General features: G+C 52.9%; 1 protein-coding gene across 2 annotated transcripts in view; it reads left to right on the plus strand.

Annotated features, from left to right (window-relative positions):
• JAM3 (junctional adhesion molecule 3) overlaps nt 1–17,897 on the plus strand; it is an 84,369-nt gene that overhangs the window by 57,417 nt on the left and 9,055 nt on the right. The window contains exons 2-8 of one of the 2 annotated variants that reach the window (XM_078870137.1): nt 6,680–6,745; nt 8,033–8,143; nt 11,346–11,513; nt 12,709–12,911; nt 14,041–14,140; nt 15,166–15,273; nt 16,649–16,667. In XM_078870137.1, the coding sequence (XP_078726263.1) occupies nt 6,680–6,745; nt 8,033–8,143; nt 11,346–11,513; nt 12,709–12,911; nt 14,041–14,140; nt 15,166–15,273; nt 16,649–16,667 (775 nt within the window). The remainder of the gene's footprint in view (nt 1–6,679; nt 6,746–8,032; nt 8,144–11,345; nt 11,514–12,708; nt 12,912–14,040; nt 14,141–15,165; nt 15,274–16,648; nt 16,668–17,897) is intronic. The other variant, XM_078870138.1, reaches the window with a different exon arrangement.

Genomic DNA, 17,897 nt, shown 5'->3' on the forward strand with positions numbered 1-17,897 from the left:
GCCTCCCACCTACCCTGTACACGAGCTACTTTGCGTCGTGCGTAAAGGAGTGTTCTGTGCTGTAGGGCACAATATATTATTCACGTACGGTATTTCGGTGATTTGGAAAAATCGGTTCGAATATTGTCATCGCGCCTTCCAGGAACGCGTCCCCCGACGTAAACCGGGGGTAGTGCTACATCGCAGTACACATTGCGGTTCAGTGCTGCGTCGCTTTCTTGAAAGGACAGTAGTGCTGCCCAGCAATTGGAGAGGGCATGTGGAACTGATGGTGGTCAATAGCCACTCGTTATGTAAATCCCCGACTGCGCATCGATCCCAAGCGAGGCCACTGAGCTACGGAGAGCGTACGGTTCGCGGGCGGCAAGCCGTCATTGCTGCGTCGTTTACGACTTGGAAAAAAATATCGTAAAGTTTTATTTCAAATACGTTTTATATCAGGAAATAAAATATGTACGTAAAAAATAAATACATGACCGTCAGTATCATTATGATACGACGATATTTTTGCAAATGGTACAATTTTTATTATCTTATATATTGCGCGATACACGGTAGTGTCGCCATTCCGCGGCACCCCTGGTAAACGCTCCAACGTGTCGGCATCACCTCAACGAATATATTTCCCTCAACTGTTGCTCGTTAGTGGCCGTGCAGGGACACACGAGTACTGAAGCTACCCTGCTGTGAGATCGACCCGTCGGGTAAAGGCGCAGCCCCGCAACTGCCTGCTCGCGCCACTGCCAGCGGCAGGGCCCCCACGATAGGGAGCCGTGCGGGTTCGCACTGCGCCACCACCACCACCACCTCGCTGTACAAGCGCTCACGACGCGCGACGTGAGCCCGCAGCGCCGGCGCTGTGCTCCCGCTGAGCCCTCGCAGCTGCTGCCTGTGCTTACCACGAGCCGAGATGGTGCACTGAGCCCGGATTACACTTCCCGCACCGCGCCTGGTGCTCCAAACAAGCGGGCGTGACGTTCGCGCTCTTCAGGACCTCGCGAGCGCTCGCCGCTCCATTTTTGTTGTGCCTTCGAATGAAAGTGACTTTGCGTCCACTCGCTTGGGCAGGCCCCTTGTCGGTTGCGTTCCACTCAAGGGTGCCCCCGCCAGATTTGAAAGTGTCCGAACGGATGTACCTCAGCCTGGCCTAAAATAGACTCTTCCAATCACACTTTATTGCATTGCTAACTCAATCATCCGGTTCTGTTGACTTACCACTTTGCATTCAATTCAATATAGCTACGCTGCACTCAATCTTGACCTTTAACTACTGGACGAATTACCTAAAAAAAATGCGCGAGTTTTTTGTTCCAAGCGTATCCAACTGCCCAGGTCTTCGTAACATTTTGTCATTCCCCCGCACCTCCGATTAGCACGGTTGGCGACGTTGCGGTGCACAAGAAGTTCGACGTACACACGCGCGCAACCTCTGCGGCCGCGCGCGGTGCGGCGTGTGTGTGCCGCCAATTCTGCCGAGTCTTCCTCTCTTGGCGTAGCGAGCGATGCGCTCGTGCCGATTCCTCTCCCCTTGGTCGTCCTCAAGCTACCGTGCAAATCCCCGTGCCACCCGTCGCGACAGTCCGTGGACTGTGTGTGTGTTTTTTAAAATTATCGCTGTGCTTTTATCCGAGTGCTGCTACTCTTCTACCGCAAGTGCCACGGCCACTATTCCCCTCAGCGTTCTCTCGCTCAATGCGCCACCCACGTTGAGCACTCGATCTGCCAGACCGACTGTTTCACCTCGCCCACACCGTGTTCATCCACCACACTGCAGTCACAACAACACACTTACTCACCCATCCACTCACTCGCTCACTTGCTCACCCGCTCACCAAATCCCTCGCTCACCTGCTCACCCACTCACTCACTACACTGCAGGTCACAACAACACACTCACCCATCCCATACCTGCCAACCCCTTATCCGTGCCCTGCCTTGTTACAGACCAATTCAGACCTTATGGGTCACCCCGTACCCTTACAAATCTCATCCTATGAAGTCCCATCACAAGGGAGAAACAAAAACAAATAGACAAAACAAATCTTTTTGCCCATGTTCAAATGGCTGTACGCTTTACAAACCTGGGGTAAACCGTATGGGCTGACGGGTATGCCATCCACTCACCCATCCACTCACCCATCCACTCGCCCATCCACTCACCCATCCACTCACCCATCCACTCACCCATCCACTCACCCATCCACTCACCCATCCACTCACCCATCCACTCACCCATCCACTCACCCATCCACTCACCCATCCACTCACCCATCCACTCACCCATCCACTCACTCATCCACTCACCCATCCACTCACCACACTGGCAGTCACAACACTTCTCTTTCAGCTTCTTCCCTCGCACGGCTCCACTTTGGAATTCCCTCCCATCGTCCCCTCCCCCCCAAGCCCCCACAACCGCGATGGCGCTGTTCGCTGTGTGCCGCTTGACGTTTTGGGTCTCGGCAACTCTTGTTTAGACAAAAACGCCACCCGCTGGACTACCGAACGCGTGACTCGCAGGTGCCAAACGATAGAGCCGCTCGCATCCTCCAGTCCCTCCGCTGACATCCGTCATGAGCTCGTCCACCGCAGCGCGGAGTGATTCTCTGGGACGCCGTGAGCCTGCACGCTGTTGCAGCGGCTCCTCACAGCCTCCAACCTCCTGTCCATCGGCACCCCCTACACACAGCCCGCAGAAGTCTTCTTGTTGTTGTTCAGATCTCGACCAGTCAGTGCGCCCCCATGTCTCCGATCGCTGTCGCTGTGTGTGTGTGTAAGTCTCTATGTCTTTGATCACTGTCGCTGTGTGTGTGTGTAAGTCCCCTTGTCTCTGTCTCTGATAGCTGTTGCTGTGTGTGGGCGTGTGTGTAAGTCTCCATGTGTCTGATCACTGTCGCTGTGTGTGTGTAAGTCTCCTTGTCTCTGATCACTGTCGCTGTGTGTGTGTGTGTACGTCCCCTTGTCTCTGATAGCTGTCGCTGTGTGTGGGTGTGTGTGTAAGTCTCCATGTCTGTGATCACTGTCGCTGTGTGTGTGTAAGTCCCCTGGTCTCTGATAGCTGTCGCTGTGTGTGGGTGTAAGTCTCCATGTGTCTGATCACTGTCGCTGTGTGTGTGTGTGTCCTTGTCTCTGATGGCTGTGTGTGTGTGTAAGTCTCCATGTCTCTGATGGCTATCGCTGTGTGTGTGTGTGTAAGTCTCCATGTCTCTGATGGCTGTCGCTGTGTGTGTGTAAGTCTCCATGTCTCTGATGGCTGTCGCTGTGTGTGTGTGTAAGTCTCCATGTCTCTGATGGCTGTCGCTGTGTGTGTGTGTAAGTCTCCATGTCTCTGATGGCTGTCGCTGTGTGTGTGTGTAAGTCTCCATGTCTCTGATGGCTGTCGCTGTGTGTGTGTGTGTCCTCGTCTCTGATGGCTGTCGCTGTGTGTGTGTGTGTGTAAGTCTCCATGTCTCTGATGGCTGTCGCTGTGTGTGTGTGTGTAAGTCTCCATGTCTCTGATGGCTGTCGCTGTGTGTGTGTGTGTGTAAGTCTCCATGTCTCTGATGGCTGTCGCTGTGTGTGTGTGTGTAAGTCTCCATGTCTCTGATGGCTGTCGCTGTGTGTGTGTGTAAGTCTCCATGTCTCTGATGGCTGTCGCTGTGTGTGTGTGTGTAAGTCTCCATGTCTCTGATAGCTGTCGCTGTGTGTGGGTGTGTGTGTAAGTCCCCTTGTCTCTGATCGCTGTGGGTGTCGTCAGCGTGACGTGCCTCTGACGCGTGTGGAGGTGACCCCGCTCGGCGTGCTGCCAGCGCGAATCACCGCCACGTCACGGACTACAGAGAGCGTCAAAATCAGCTTTGGGAGGATGGGGACATCTATACTGCAAACCTCTTTGATTGGGTCTTCCTCTGCCTGCAAATGTGCGGAGTTCTATAATTTTGAGTTGAATGAAAATTGGTTCTTGACTGTTGATGAGCTTGGAGTTTTCTTGTGTTGAACCAACTTGGCTGAAATTATTGACGTTCACAAGGACGTTTGGCTGATGGGAAGTGTTAAAAAATACTTAATTTTCTTTTTCACTTGGAGCAACAGATATGTGAAAGAGGCAAAATTGTCTATTTATTTGGTTACAGATAACAGGATCGTTTGTGGAAAACACGCCGTACGGATAACAGGAAACACAGAGAGTCGATTTATTTGGTGTAGTTAACGTTGATACCCTGACTGGGGTGTGGGTCCAGTGAGCTGCCTCTGGGTAACAGGTCATGCTGGATACGCAATACCGACCGCATCCCAGTTTTCGGGAGTGGAATAATTTAATTGGTCACACTAGAAGGCACGCATGACATGGTCTGCCCCACTCATTAATTCCAGCCCTCCTCGCCGAGCCAGCCTGAAGCTGTCACCTCTGCCCCTCTTGGTATAGCTCTCACGATTCGTAGCTCTGCCTCATTTGCTCAGGTTTTTTTTCCAAAGTAAAAAGTAAAGGCGCGGCCCTGCAACTGCTCGCTCGCGCTGCTGCCGGCAGATGGGCCTCCACTGGAGGGAGCCCTGGAGAGAGCCCCTCACTCGACAGGGAGCTTTTGGCCTCATCTTCCACGCTGGCCACACGTGTTTAGAAGAGGCAGGAGTACCCACGCTTTGCCACGGCACGCACGCCCTGCCGATCGACCAACTGCGGCCTAAACATTTCTCTGGCTGGGTGGATAGAGGCGGGGGGGGGGGGGTTTAGGAATCTGTTCTTACAACCGTCGCGCCCGGGAGATCGAACCCGGTGACGTCTTGATGGCAAGTCCAGCGCGCTGACCATGACACCACTGTGACAGCATCCCCTTGTGTGTTCCGCCAACACTCACACCTCCGATTAGCACGGTTGGCTACGTACGGTGCGAAAGAAGTTCAATATGTGTGCATACCGACGCGATAGTGGTCTACCAGCGGCCACACGAGCTGCGTATCCCATAAGCTACGTTGAGAAGCACGTCACATTCGATCATCGATCCACTGCTGGATGAAGGCCTCCCCAAGCCTTCGCCTTCTCTTCTAATTCTTCCATGTAATCATCTTATAAATAAATAAAATATTTTGCCAGGTAAGGCCCACTGAGCTATATAGCACCTTTTTCAGAAGCGACCTGGCCACAGTTGATAGCTCAACCAAGTGACTTATCACGTGGACATGTATCGTATTTCATATGCTTGCATCGTATTAAGCAATGGCCGCAGTGCTTATCAGTGATGAATGATCCCGTGCTATTCACAGCTCCGAGTGTAAACGTGCCTGCTTGATCCTCAGATTGCACCCTACTTTAACGAGCGAGCCCATGTCAACATTTCCCAGTCCTCATGCTCTGCACGCTTATCTCAGTCAGTGCCGTCTGTATTTAGCCTCCCCTGTTTGCTTGGACAATTTTCCAGGAACAGTTTAATCTGCGTAATGCATGTACGTATGTTTGTTGAACTTCTTTCGCGCCGTACGTAGCCAACTGTGCTAATCGGAAGTGTAACCAGCAAGGAGGAGTCTCGTTTGCAAGGGTGACCTGGGTCACGAAAATGACAAAGAAAAACAAATAGAAATAAAAGCAAAAAGCAGAACAAAATTATAAAAAAACAAAGTGCACGAACGTAAGGATTATTAAATAAAATACGTTTCCGACATTTTTGCCGCACTAGGAGATTGTGCACGGATTAAGGTGTCTCTTCTTGGCGCTTTGCCGCATTGCTTTTTATGATCAAGCCCAGCTCTCAACCCGCCACACCTCTGTGTGGCACAAGTTACTGAGACGCATCGTGGGGAGTAGAGGAAGAACATATTACAATACCAGTAAAGGGGGTGCCACTGTGGCTAGGAGATGTTAACTACCTTGCCTGGTATGTCTGCTGTATATTTGGAGTTTGCGTGTCTCTCTCTCGTCGCGGTTGTGTGGATTTTTCTCCGGGTCCTCCGGTTTATCCCTCCATATAGCTCGGTGGGCCTTACCTGATCAAATAAACATAGTTTAGCTTTTTAGTTTAGGTTTTAGTTTTCAGCGGTGCAAAATTATGCAACGGTGCGGGTGAAGGACAACAAACGCAACACAAAAACAAATTCTAAAAGACAATGAGTTTTCAATCTAGATAATTTCAAAGTGGCTTCCTAATATCGTGAGGAAGAGCACGTTCCAGACGGTCGCGGTGACCACCGTCTTCACAGAGCTTTTTGCTGCACGGCACCGAGCAGGGGGCGCTCAATCGGTTGATGCGGAATGCGTGACGGCGGGATGTGCGATCACGTTCTCGTCACTGATGTTGGGAGCTCTCGCGTGATGAGCTGTGGATGGCATCGGCGTAACTGGGGGGGGGGGGGCGCAGTGGTAAGATGTTAACTCCCTCGCCTGGTATACAGAAGGTTATGGGTTCGATTCCGATCCTGACGGAGTTTGCGTGTCTCTCTTTCTCCCCGTGGTCGCGTGGATTTTTCCCCGGGTCCTCCGGTTTTTCTCTCCACATTTAGAATCAATATCACGCGTTTAGAGCGTTTGGCTGCTGCTATAATTGTCCGCGTGATAAGCCACTTCATTGGGCTATGATTTGTGTCGCCAGGTCACTTCTGTAAGAAGAGCTAGATATAGTTGAGTGGGCCTTACCTGGTTAAAATAAGAAAAACTGTTTATAGTTCTAACTGGGCTCTCTGCACGTGTGTGTGTGTGTGTGCGTTGCAGGTCACAGGACAGCGGCCGTCACCGTGAACTCCCGCGACACCAACCCCATCGTGCGGGAGTACGAGCGTAAGTGGCCCTCTGTCTCTCCCAACTCGCAACGCGTACAGAGATCCCCCCCCCCCGTGTAGCCTTAACAGCCTGCAGGGGCAAGTGCTGTTAGCGAGTAGCACCTGTGAATGCTGGCGCGGCGCACGAGGGGGCGGGTGGCCAGCACCACGCCCGGCCGCCTTTGTCTCCCCAGTGGCGATGTTTGCACACCGCACTGGGTATTCATTTCAGGCTAAGTCGACCTATGGGAGGCCCAGAACCGGTTCAGATAATCGTTACTCGTGTCGGCTGTGAGTGGGAAACGATCCCGAATCTGCCGGGTTCGTAGCGCAGCGCGCTAAGCACTACACCTCCGCTCTCCCACACACGCACGCACGCACACACACGCACGCACGCACACACAGATCTGAACACTCCAGCATCACCCCGCTCCATCGGAGGAGGCGTGGTGGCTGTTTAGAAAATGGAACAGCTTTTTGCGTAACTGGGCACCCTGGTAACGACTGGCTTCGGGCTGTCAGCAGAGGTCTCTCGCTTCACATCGCGTGAGCGATGGCCTCGTTCCGTCGGCTGCGAAATGCCGTGTGGAAGCTGTCGCCCGGCTGTCGATCCTCGTGAAGTCGTCCATATTTCTAACCGCGGTCGTTTCGTCATGCGCGCACACGGTGTGGGGTGTGCACCTTTCTCCAAGAGCGTTTGACGCGGGATAAAAATAAACGTCGGCTGTGCCGCCCACGCTCCCTTCCTGGCTTTATCTGGGACGAATCGTTTGAGGCATTCAGGGAAACTGAAGTGACCTTGACAGAGTGTGAATTGTTTTCCTGGGGCAGGTCGGGCTGCGCCGACTGGGTGTGTGGCCCGCGGTTTGGACCGTGGCACTGCCAGGCGCTTTCATGTATTTTGTATGTACGTTGAACTTCTTTCGCGCCGTACGTAGCCGACCGCGCTAATCGGAGGTGCGGGAGAAGGACAACAAACATAACACAAAAAGCGGTTCTCAAGAAATGAGTTTTCAATCTAGATGATTTAAAAGTGCATAGCTCCAGTAGTTTCCTAATTTCGAAAGGAAGAGCTTTCCGGATGGCCGAATAAGCGCACCTGACTGTGTTCGATTGTTCGTGGTTCTGCTCCGGCAGGCTGCCCTGGTCATTTCTGCAGGTGTATTCACCATACAAGCAAGCGCTATTTGCTTCGAATCGAAACCTGTGGTTGTGTTGCCACGGTGGCTGCGCAGTGGACGTTGGTGCTTGCTGTTGTTGTTGTGTGTGAGCGTGTGTGATGATGACACGTGCCAATGTCTTGCAGAGGTGACCCTGCACTGCCAGTACCAAACGGTGAGCGTCAGTCCGCGCGTCGAGTGGAAGAAAATCAAGGGAGACGAAAAGAACTTTGTGTTCTTCAACGGGCAGATTACAGGTGCGCTCGATAAAAATAATTATCTAGATAATTATAATAATCTTTATTATTATTATTGCTTATTTACCCAGAAAAACCACTTCGAGCCCATAGACTCGTTTTCTTGAGGGTCCCGCTACATCGGGATGTTTTTGGCCAACACCAATGACGTTGCGTGTGCTTAGCTATGGGAGGAACACCAAAGAACCCAGAGGGAACCCATGCAGAAGAGCGGGAGAACATACAGACTCCACATGCAGAAAGTCACCCAGGTTGGGAATCTATGAGTCCACAATTATTTATGTATGTTGAACTTTTTTCGCACTGTACGCAGTCAACCGTGCTAATAGGAGGTGTGGAGGAAGGACAATAAACTAAACACAAAAATCAGTTCTAAATAAATTAAGTTTCAATCTTGATTATTTAGAAGTCCGTTGCTCCGGTGGCTTAATATCGGAAGGAAGAGCGTTCCAGACTGCCGCAGAAGCACACATGAAAGCGCACGATGCGATGACCTCAATGTGTTGTTCGGCAACCAGAAGCTGATTCTACGTGACTCTAGTTATTCACTCACCCGTGTTCAGCCACCTCATTATCACTCTTCTATCACTACTAGTACTGAAACTGCTATAGTTCCTGTTCCTGTTAAATTTTTATTTAAAGCTTTCGTGACTACAGGGATTCATATTCTTGGTTCTTTCGGTAAATTCACGTAGAAGGGAAATAATAAAATAATAAAAATATAAAACAATAAAAATTCTCACGACGTTTCGACTGCAACACAAGCAATCATCATCAGGTGTGAAATCCACAGCAAGATGATGATTGCTTGTGTTGCAGTCGAAACGTCGTGAGAATTTTTATTGTTTTATATTTTTATTATTTTATTATTTCCCTTCTACGTGACTTTACCGAAAGAACCAAGAATATGTTCCTGTGAACTTTCATTCATTGATTCCTCCAACAATGTTTAGGACTCTGTCTGCCAGACTGGCTGTTTTGGCTCCTCCACACTGTGTTCAAAGACAAAGATCCCCCTTATAGCCTGAACAGACTGTTGGGGCAAGTGCTGTTAGCTAGCACCTATGAAGGTCGGCATGACAGACGAGGGGTTGAGTGGCCAGCACCACACCCGGCCGCCTTTGTCTCCTGAATGGCACCATATATTCATTTTGAGGTTGATTCGACCTAGGGGAAGTCCCGGACCGGTTCAGATAATTGTCACTGGTGTTGGCCGTGAGTGGGAATCGATCGCGGGTCGCCGGGTTCGTAGTGCAGTGCACTAACTGTGACACCACCGCTCCCCAACACACTGACACACTTACTCATAAAACTGCTCGCCCACTCACCCACCTGCCCACTCACCACTCTGCAGGTCACCCCACTTCTCTCTCCGCTTCTTCCCTTGCACTGCTCCATTTTGGAACTCCCTCCTTCCCATCGTCTCTTCCCAAGCTCCCGTAATAACCTCGGCTCAATCCCAGAAAGCGTGTGTCAACTGATATCTCCCGCAGTGTCTTTAAGTCGCGTTGCTTGTTTGCTCGCCACTTAACGTTTTGGGCCAAAGGGCCTTGTGGTCAGCAACTGAGTTTTGCAAGGAAACATTTTACAACAGCGACTTCTATATTGAATTTCTGTTTCTCCGTTGGCAATGGAGCTGCCTGTAAGTCGCCTCTCAGTGAATGACTGCGTTCGAACCGAAACCGTAACAGTTTACAAAAAAACCTTCCCCTTTGACCCGCTCGTTTATTTTTGGAATTTACAGTACCGAGGCGACGGCACACACGGCGCTCCGCTGCCCGTGCGTGATCGTGCGCCGTAGGCGGTGACTGCGGTGTCGCGCTGCTGCTGCTGCTGCTGCTTGCGTTCCTCAGTGCCATGTGGCGCAAACAATTTGCACCTCCGTGCGCTTTCAGCTCCCCGAGATGCCATTTGAAGGTGCGAGCCACTGGGTGAGTTGTAGACCCAGTTTGTAAACGTAAAAATTAACACGGCTTAATTGTGAGGATTTTTTTTTTTACTTCTCACATTTTTGCACTTGGTTAGCAAGCTCCGATTGTGAAAGTGATAATGAATACCAGAGTTATATCCTCACTTAATTAAAGGAAGTACATTGAGTTCATTGAAAGTGTACTCGCATTTAATGATTACGATGAATGCTGATTTAGTCTGTTTGGTGTTTGTGCTGCTGTTACAGTGCAGGGCGATCATTGCGAAGGAAGTTGCTGTGTCTCGTAGATGCAGTCTGCGGTAGGTTTAGAGTCGGGGGGGGGGGGGCAATGCTGCTGCTGTGTGTGATCCCAATTGAGTTATTTGCAGGCAATATTTTAAATTTGTCAGATTTGGACCGAGTCGCTCCCGGCACACAGTGGCCAACGCTGTCTGCAGATTGATTTTTTTTTGTTGCACTGAGAATGTATTTTCCAGCACCTAGTGCATGCAAGACGTTAGAACACGTGACAAGCAAACGGAGCGAGTGGAGCGAGACGAATGGACAAATTTCTTTAAACCTCCTGCGTCAAAGCTTAAAGTGCTGACACTGGGAGGTTGAGGAAGTGGGTGGGGGGGGCTCACTGGGAAATGTCCGCTGAGTTTTAACATCCACTGTGAAAGACGCGTTCAAAGGAATGTGCATTAACGCGTGACTGTTTTTTTTAATGAACTTTTATTTTACCAGGTAAGGCCCACTGAGCTATGTAGCTCTTATTCTGAAGCGATCTGGCCTCAAATGATAGCTCAACGAAGTGGCTTATCATGTGGAAATCTATAGCAGCCAAAAGCTCAAAACGATTAGCATGGTTGGTTACGTACGGTGTGAACGAAGTTTAACATACATACGTACACATGTTGATTGTAAATGTGGAGGGAAAACGTCTAGCACCCAGAGAAAAATCCACACGACCACAGGGAGAACATGCGAACTCCAAATATACAGGCGTCAGGGTCGGGATCGAACCCGCGACCGCCTGTATACCAGGCGAGGTAGTTAACATCTGCCCCTGCTGAGCAAAGGCCTCCCCCAATCTCTTCCATCCCCTCCTCTCCTCGGCCGCTCCTCTCCAGCCGCGACGTCTGAACTCTGCGACGTCGCCTCCCCGCTCCTACTGCTGCTGCCGTCTCTTCCGGCGTCTCCCTCTCCGCCTTGTGCCGTCGCTCGGCCTCCTCCACTGCGTAGTTCACCACAGCTCGGCTGCGTGCGCGACGCCGATTTGCGCGCGTGCAGGTGACCTGAAGGACCGCGCGTACATCGCCGACGTGGCCCGGGCCTTCAACGCCTCGGTCACGATCCTCAACGCCTCGCGCAGCGACACGGCCACCTACCGCTGCGAGGTCCTGGCCACGCAGGACGCCAAGTCCTTCGACGAGATCGAGATCAACCTGGTCGTGCAAGGTGCGCCGCGCCCGCGCCGCCGCTCCGTGTTTTATATTTTTTTTTTGCGGCCGCGTAGGTTTCCCTGCAAATTTGCAACGCGCGCAGTTTTAGTTCGCTGTCGGACAGAGGGAGATCGATGCAGTGGCGCGGGGAACTACAAACCTTGCGGGGAATGCAGCCTGAACCGTACGGTTGCCCAATAGTTGCCCGAGCTCTGTGGCCCTATCCTGGGATGTTTGGCCAACTCCGTGGCGAGTGTTCACGCACGTGGGAGGAACCCGGAGTGCCTGGAGAGAACCTACGCGTGCGAGGGGCCTAATGCTCACTCCCCATGCCGATGAAAACGAATGGAAATTAATCCACCTTGCTGTACTGCCATCAAACCGTGGTAAGCCGGGAGATGCTGCACGGCGCTCCGGTGCGTGTTGTGGTTGTGCCGCGCGATGTCTGATGGGTCGTACCACGTGCTGTGATGGTCAGCATACTGTACTTGCAATCGATCTCCCGGCAGTATAAATGTTTACGCCACTAGATCGCCGCATGTGGTGCCAAGATGGTAACATCCTCGCCTGTTAAACAGGAGCTCGTGGGTTTTATCCTGACCCTGATTCCTTCATATTTGGACTTAGCGTGTTCTGCCTGTGGTTTTACCGTCCACATTTAGAATCAACATCACGTGTTTAGAGTATGTGGCTGCTAGAAATGTCGCCCTGATAAGCCACTTCGTTGAGCCATTATTTGTGGCCAGGTCGTTTCTGAAAAAGAGCTGCATAGCTCAGTGGGCCTTACTTGGTAAAACAACAAGTGAGTAGGTGGGCCACGCTCCAGTGGGGCTCTCTGGATAGAGCTCCCTTTAGCGGAGGCCCCTTGTGCCATCATTGGCGCAAGCGAGCAATTGCAGGGCTACGCCTTTTCCACCTCTTGTTGTTTCTTCGTCAATGCCGCCATGCATGGCACTCTTCTTTATAACCTCTAACATTTAGAAATTCCCAGGCATGGTCCCGCGGCGCTTTGCTTTGTTGGCGTTCCGTCGCATTGCCGGGTCTACGTCGCGTTGCCGGCTCTGCGTCGCGTTGCCGGCGTTATGTCGCGTTGCCGGTGTTATGTCGCGTTGCCGGCTCTGCGTTGCGTTGCTGGCATTACGACGCTTTGTCGGCGTTCCGTCACGTTGACGGCATTGATTCTGCTCTTTGCTGTCGCCGGCGCTCGGCAGTGAAGCCCGTGACGCCACGATGCGTGGTGCCAACTGCGGTCACCACCGGGCGCTCTACCGAGCTGCTGTGCCAGGAGTCGGAGGGCTTCCCCATCTCCACGTACCAGTGGTTCCGCAACGGCGATCAGGTGCCCCTCGACCCCAAGAGCAGCCTCAAGTTCTCCAACTCCTCGTACCGCCTCAACGTCAACACCGGCAGCCTGGTACGGGGAGGCCCGTCGCGACCCCTTCGCTCGAGGGGCGCAGTGGGCGGCGCGCTATCGGAAAGGGTCACGAGTTCAAATCAGGGTTGGGGTTTCACTCGACCCAATGTCCCACGAGTGCCGCTCTGTGACAAATTCAACATCGGTTGTGTTTTGGATGGACGCACTCCCGCCATAAGAATGCAGAATTTCCACCAATGGCTCGGCTATAAATGGGAGGTGAGCCCTGTCCGCCTGCTCATTTTGCACAGGAAATTGCTCGGCCGTAAGGATGAGCCACGTTTCTGCGCTCGCTGACGCGCTGGTGTGGTCCGTGCACGTGACGCCCCTGTGGGGCGAGGCGGGCACCGGCTCGATGTGCGCGAGTCCTCGATGTCTGCGCGCCCCCTGCGGCCGTGACCGTACTTGCGGTGCCACGGGAGGGGCTCTGCTCTCGGTGGCGAGATGTGAACTGCTTCTCCTGGTATGCAGGAGGTCGTGGGTTCGATCCCGACCCTGATGCCTGTATATTTGCATGTCTCTCTCTCTCTGTCTCTCTCTCTCCCCATGGTCGTGTGGATTTTTCTCCGTGTCCTCCGGTCTTTCCTTACACATTTTGAATCAACACGCATTCAGAGTATTCGCCTGTAAATTTCCACGTGATCAGCCACTTAGTTGGCTTAGTTTGTGGCCAGGTAGTTTCTAAAAAAGAGCTGTATAGCAGCTCAGTCGGCCTTACCTGGTAAGATAAAAATAGGTTCAAATAGTTCAGTGGTTTGGCGGTGGCGCGGACCAGCAGTGGCATTCCCGCCTCTTGTTGTAGGGATTGGCGGTTCGAATCCCACAGGCTGCCCTGGTCATTACTGTGGGAGTACTGCACATAACAAAAATTCACGCTGTCCGCTTCGACGCCATTTATAAACAGGAGGCCGCTGCGTGCCGGTGTCACGGTCGAAATTTTGGCAAATTAGAAAAAAATGTTGGGTGAAACTACTGCAGACAGACCGTGTCTGTGAAACGCAGCAGTGAGGGCCTTGCGACGACCGCCCCCGGAAGAGCGCGTGCTAAGTCAGTCCCAGCGGCAGGGAAGGGCACGTGTGTGAACCGTCACGTCTAACCCCCCCTCCTCTCCTTCCACGTATGTACGCAGACGTTCAGCGGCGTGCGCCCCATGGACACGGGGAACTACTACTGCGTGGCCTCCAACCCCGCGGGGAGCGCCCAGTGCTCGGCACAGCACATGGAAGTCAGTAAGTGTCCGCAACCTCCAGTTAGCAGAGTTGGCCATGTAACGGTGCGAAAGAGAAGTTCAACGTACATACACACACATACGTACGTCAGCAGCATCTCTGTGTATCCCGCCTGACTGTGCCAGGCCGCGCGACTCTCATGCTGCGTTCCCACAGTCACTGGATAGCGAGCCAGTTCGGTTCGTGAGACACACCACTGAGTGGGTTCGACACAGATTCCCACGGTCGCCTTCAAGTCTATACCGACCCAGAGTTTGATTACCAAAACATTTTAACTGATGTCCCTCCCCGCACGCACGCGCTCACACGGAGGCCTCGCCACGCCGGCCTTTCGCAGGGATCGCGTTTTGGCCGTATCATGACGGTCCTCTGGAGTCTCGTTCCCTCGGCTCGCAGCTCTTCTCTGGCCGAGGGAGGCGTTTTGACCTGCAGGGTGGTTGATGGACGCGGGGCACGGCTGGGACAAAATAGCCGCTGGGACAAGACAGTCTCTCTGCCAGACTGCCGAGGTGGATCTAGAATTTTCCCGAAACTTCAGATAAAAAATAATATGTCCCGACATATATAAACAAAACCATCGATGTACCTCTCTGGTGAATATTAATGAAATACCAATTTTTGGGATTCTCAAGGTGGGGGAAGGGGACAACCTCCCCTATCTACACAGCCCCCCCCCCGCCATCCTCCCCTCCTCCTTGGATCTGCCACTGGTAGACCGAGTGCCACACATTGGGGCGAAGAATCAATGAGTGACGTCAATGGAAATAGCAAACCAACCATGGTATAGTGGCAATAGAAGAATGATTGGGTTGTTAGGTTGTTGGGTTCTGACTGACCACCCGCGAGCGAGTCGCCCGGTGAGGCCCAGCGGTTGCTGGATCACAGAGCACCCCCCCCTGCTGCTGCGCTGCGTCGGTGCGAGCCCCCCCCTCCCCCCCCCCCCTCCCCCCCTCCGGGGCCGCCCCGGGCGGCGTGGCCCAGCGAGCGCCTCCACGAGATCCTCACGGGCGACTTGCGCCTCGCAGATGACCTGAACGTGGGCGCCATCGTCGCGGCCGTGATCGTGGTGGTGCTGGTGGTGGCGCTGTGCGGAATTGCCGTCTGGTGGGCTCACAAGATGGGCTACTTCAAAAGTAAGCGCGGCCCGTCGGGTGACGCGTGACGCGCGGCGCTGTGGCCACCGCTGAGAGCCTGTGCACCCCCCTACCCCCCCTCTTCTTCCCCCCCCCCCCGCTCCCTCCACTTTTTTTATTAAGTTCGTTTTCCCCTCCCCTCCCCACGCACCCCGCTCGCGGTCCCCACTCGGTGGCTTAGCGGCGAGCCCAATCTCTCCCCTTCTCTTAACCCAGGTGCACGGCGTTTGGGACTATGTCCGCGGAGTTTCTGTACCCCCGCCAGGGCTCCTATTGAAACAAACAAACAAATTATGCATAAATTAGCCTGCGCACGCCTTAGCGAGCTGTTTGGCTCCCGGCACTCGGAGCAAAACTTCGAACGTGGTGCCGACGCTGCACGACCTGGCGAAGCGGCGGGGGGAGCGCCGAGTGCCGTTTAACCGCCGAATCCTTTCACGTTCCGAGATGTCTGCAAGTTGCAGGGCGGGCGTCCCGTTCACCGCTGATTCTCGGAGCGCTGGAGCGGCTTGGCGTTAATGTTATTTAGAGAGGCGTGGCAGCGCCGCCCTTTTTAAGGACATTGCACTCATTGCAGAGAAGCGTGGCGACACGACCGCACTCTACGATAGCCGGCGCCGAACTGTGCCACAAGCCCTCCCACGTGACCTTGCGGGAGACTCGGTACTGAAGATATAGGGGATAAAGTTAGTAAAAAATGTATTCTAATTCCGTGCCAATGATGTACACGTACATCATCATTTCCCGCACTTCCGATTAGCACGGTTGGCTACGTACGGTGCTAAATAAGTTCAACATACATACATCGGAATGTACGTTATCAGAATGCAATTGGAAGAAAAACTGATGACGTATGTCATCGGAATGGGAAAGCGTTTAATGGACGTTTGATGAGCCACCATAACGGTTGTCGTCACCTCCCTTGGGGGGGGTGGGGGAGGGGGGGGCCACACAGTTTGACGGATGTGACACGAGGCCGCTTGGCCACGAACTTGGTGAGCTGCCGCCAGCCTGTGCCCGCGTGCCAGTGTCGGTGCTGTGCGCACAAATCCATTCATCGCCGGTGATGCCATCATGTTGGCTGCACGTCAACGTTGCCTCTGCCGAGTGGTGACTTCACGACATTATTTGGCTGCAATTCTGCCATGTCCTACCCAGCCGGTTACCTCTGTGAGAACCGAATTAATTAACCTCGTACTTACAGAGGAATTGCCTACATTGTAGACCGTTGTACTTACAGAGGAATTGCCTACGTTGTAGACCGTTGCTACATACGACCACAGGTTTTAGTTGGAATCCAGAAATGGGATAGCGTTGCATTGTGTCGGTCATTAATTTACAACATTGTGTTTTGTTTTCCCTCCCCATTTTCCAGAACACAAGGCTTCTTCAAGGTAAGATCTTCCTGTCGCAGCAGTGTGCCGTGCACGTACACACACATACATACATGTACACACACGTACATACACGTACACATGTGTACATACACGTATGTAGTGACATTGAATGAGTCACTAGCGCGTGGCGCTAGCAGATTGGTAGACAATGGGCAAGCAGCCCGCTCTTCCAGTTGGACCCGTGGGCCAAGCTCGGAGCCTTCTGGGGGATCCAGAGGGGGGCGTGGCCGAGGGCAGAGCCTGGCCACGCCGGGGAGTATAAAAGGCGAGCTCCGACTCACAGTCGGGGCTGCTGCTATCGGGAATGGAACTTGTCGTGCTGCTGTCGTCGTGGTCTTCGCCTCTTCAAGCTGTGGGTCTGGAAGCATGTTGGCTGTCCCGACCCGGTATGGAGTTGTCTCCTATAGCTGTGAGAGCCGGAATAAACAAGAGGGATAACGCCTCATACTAGTGTCTCTGAATTAGTAGACTACACATACACGTACGAACACGCACACAAACCTACATAAACGTACATACACGTACACACACATACAACAACAACCGCCATTCGCCACTAAGTGGCGCTGACGTCACCACGACGCTTGTGCCATGCCATGTGCACCTTGAGGCCACTTGAAGTGTCGAATGCCCACTGGTAGGAGGTCACGGGGCAGACCCAGGTGCCACGGGTCGACTGACTGAGATGACCGAGATGACTGGCTGATGCACCACCTGTGCCCCCTGCACACACATACAACAACAACCGCCATTCGTCACTAAGTGGCGGTGACGTCACCACGACGCTTGTGCCAGGCCATGTGCACCTGGCCTGGCACACACACACACACATATACGCACACACACGCATACACATACACACATGCATACACATACACACACGCACACACACGTACATACACGCATCCAAACTTCGCAGTCAAGCAGCAGTTGCACGCTTCGCTGTTCGAGGGACGGCGTGTTCGCGACAACTTCACATTCACTGGCACAGAAACTCAACTAAAGTTAGTTTTTTATTTACCAGGTAAGGCCCACTGAGCTATGCAGCTCTTTCTCAGACGCGACCTGGCCACTATCACAAACGATAGCTCAACGAAGTAGCTCGTCATCACCTAGATATGTATAGCAGCCACATACTCTAAACACGTGACGTTGATTCTAAATGTGGAGGGGAAAACCGGAAGACCCAGAGAAAAATCCACGCGACCACGGGGAGAACATGCAGAC

This window comes from Lampetra fluviatilis, chromosome 29, assembly GCF_964198595.1.
Source record: "Lampetra fluviatilis chromosome 29, kcLamFluv1.1, whole genome shotgun sequence".
In the NCBI taxonomy this organism is placed as follows: domain Eukaryota; kingdom Metazoa; phylum Chordata; class Hyperoartia; order Petromyzontiformes; family Petromyzontidae; genus Lampetra; species Lampetra fluviatilis.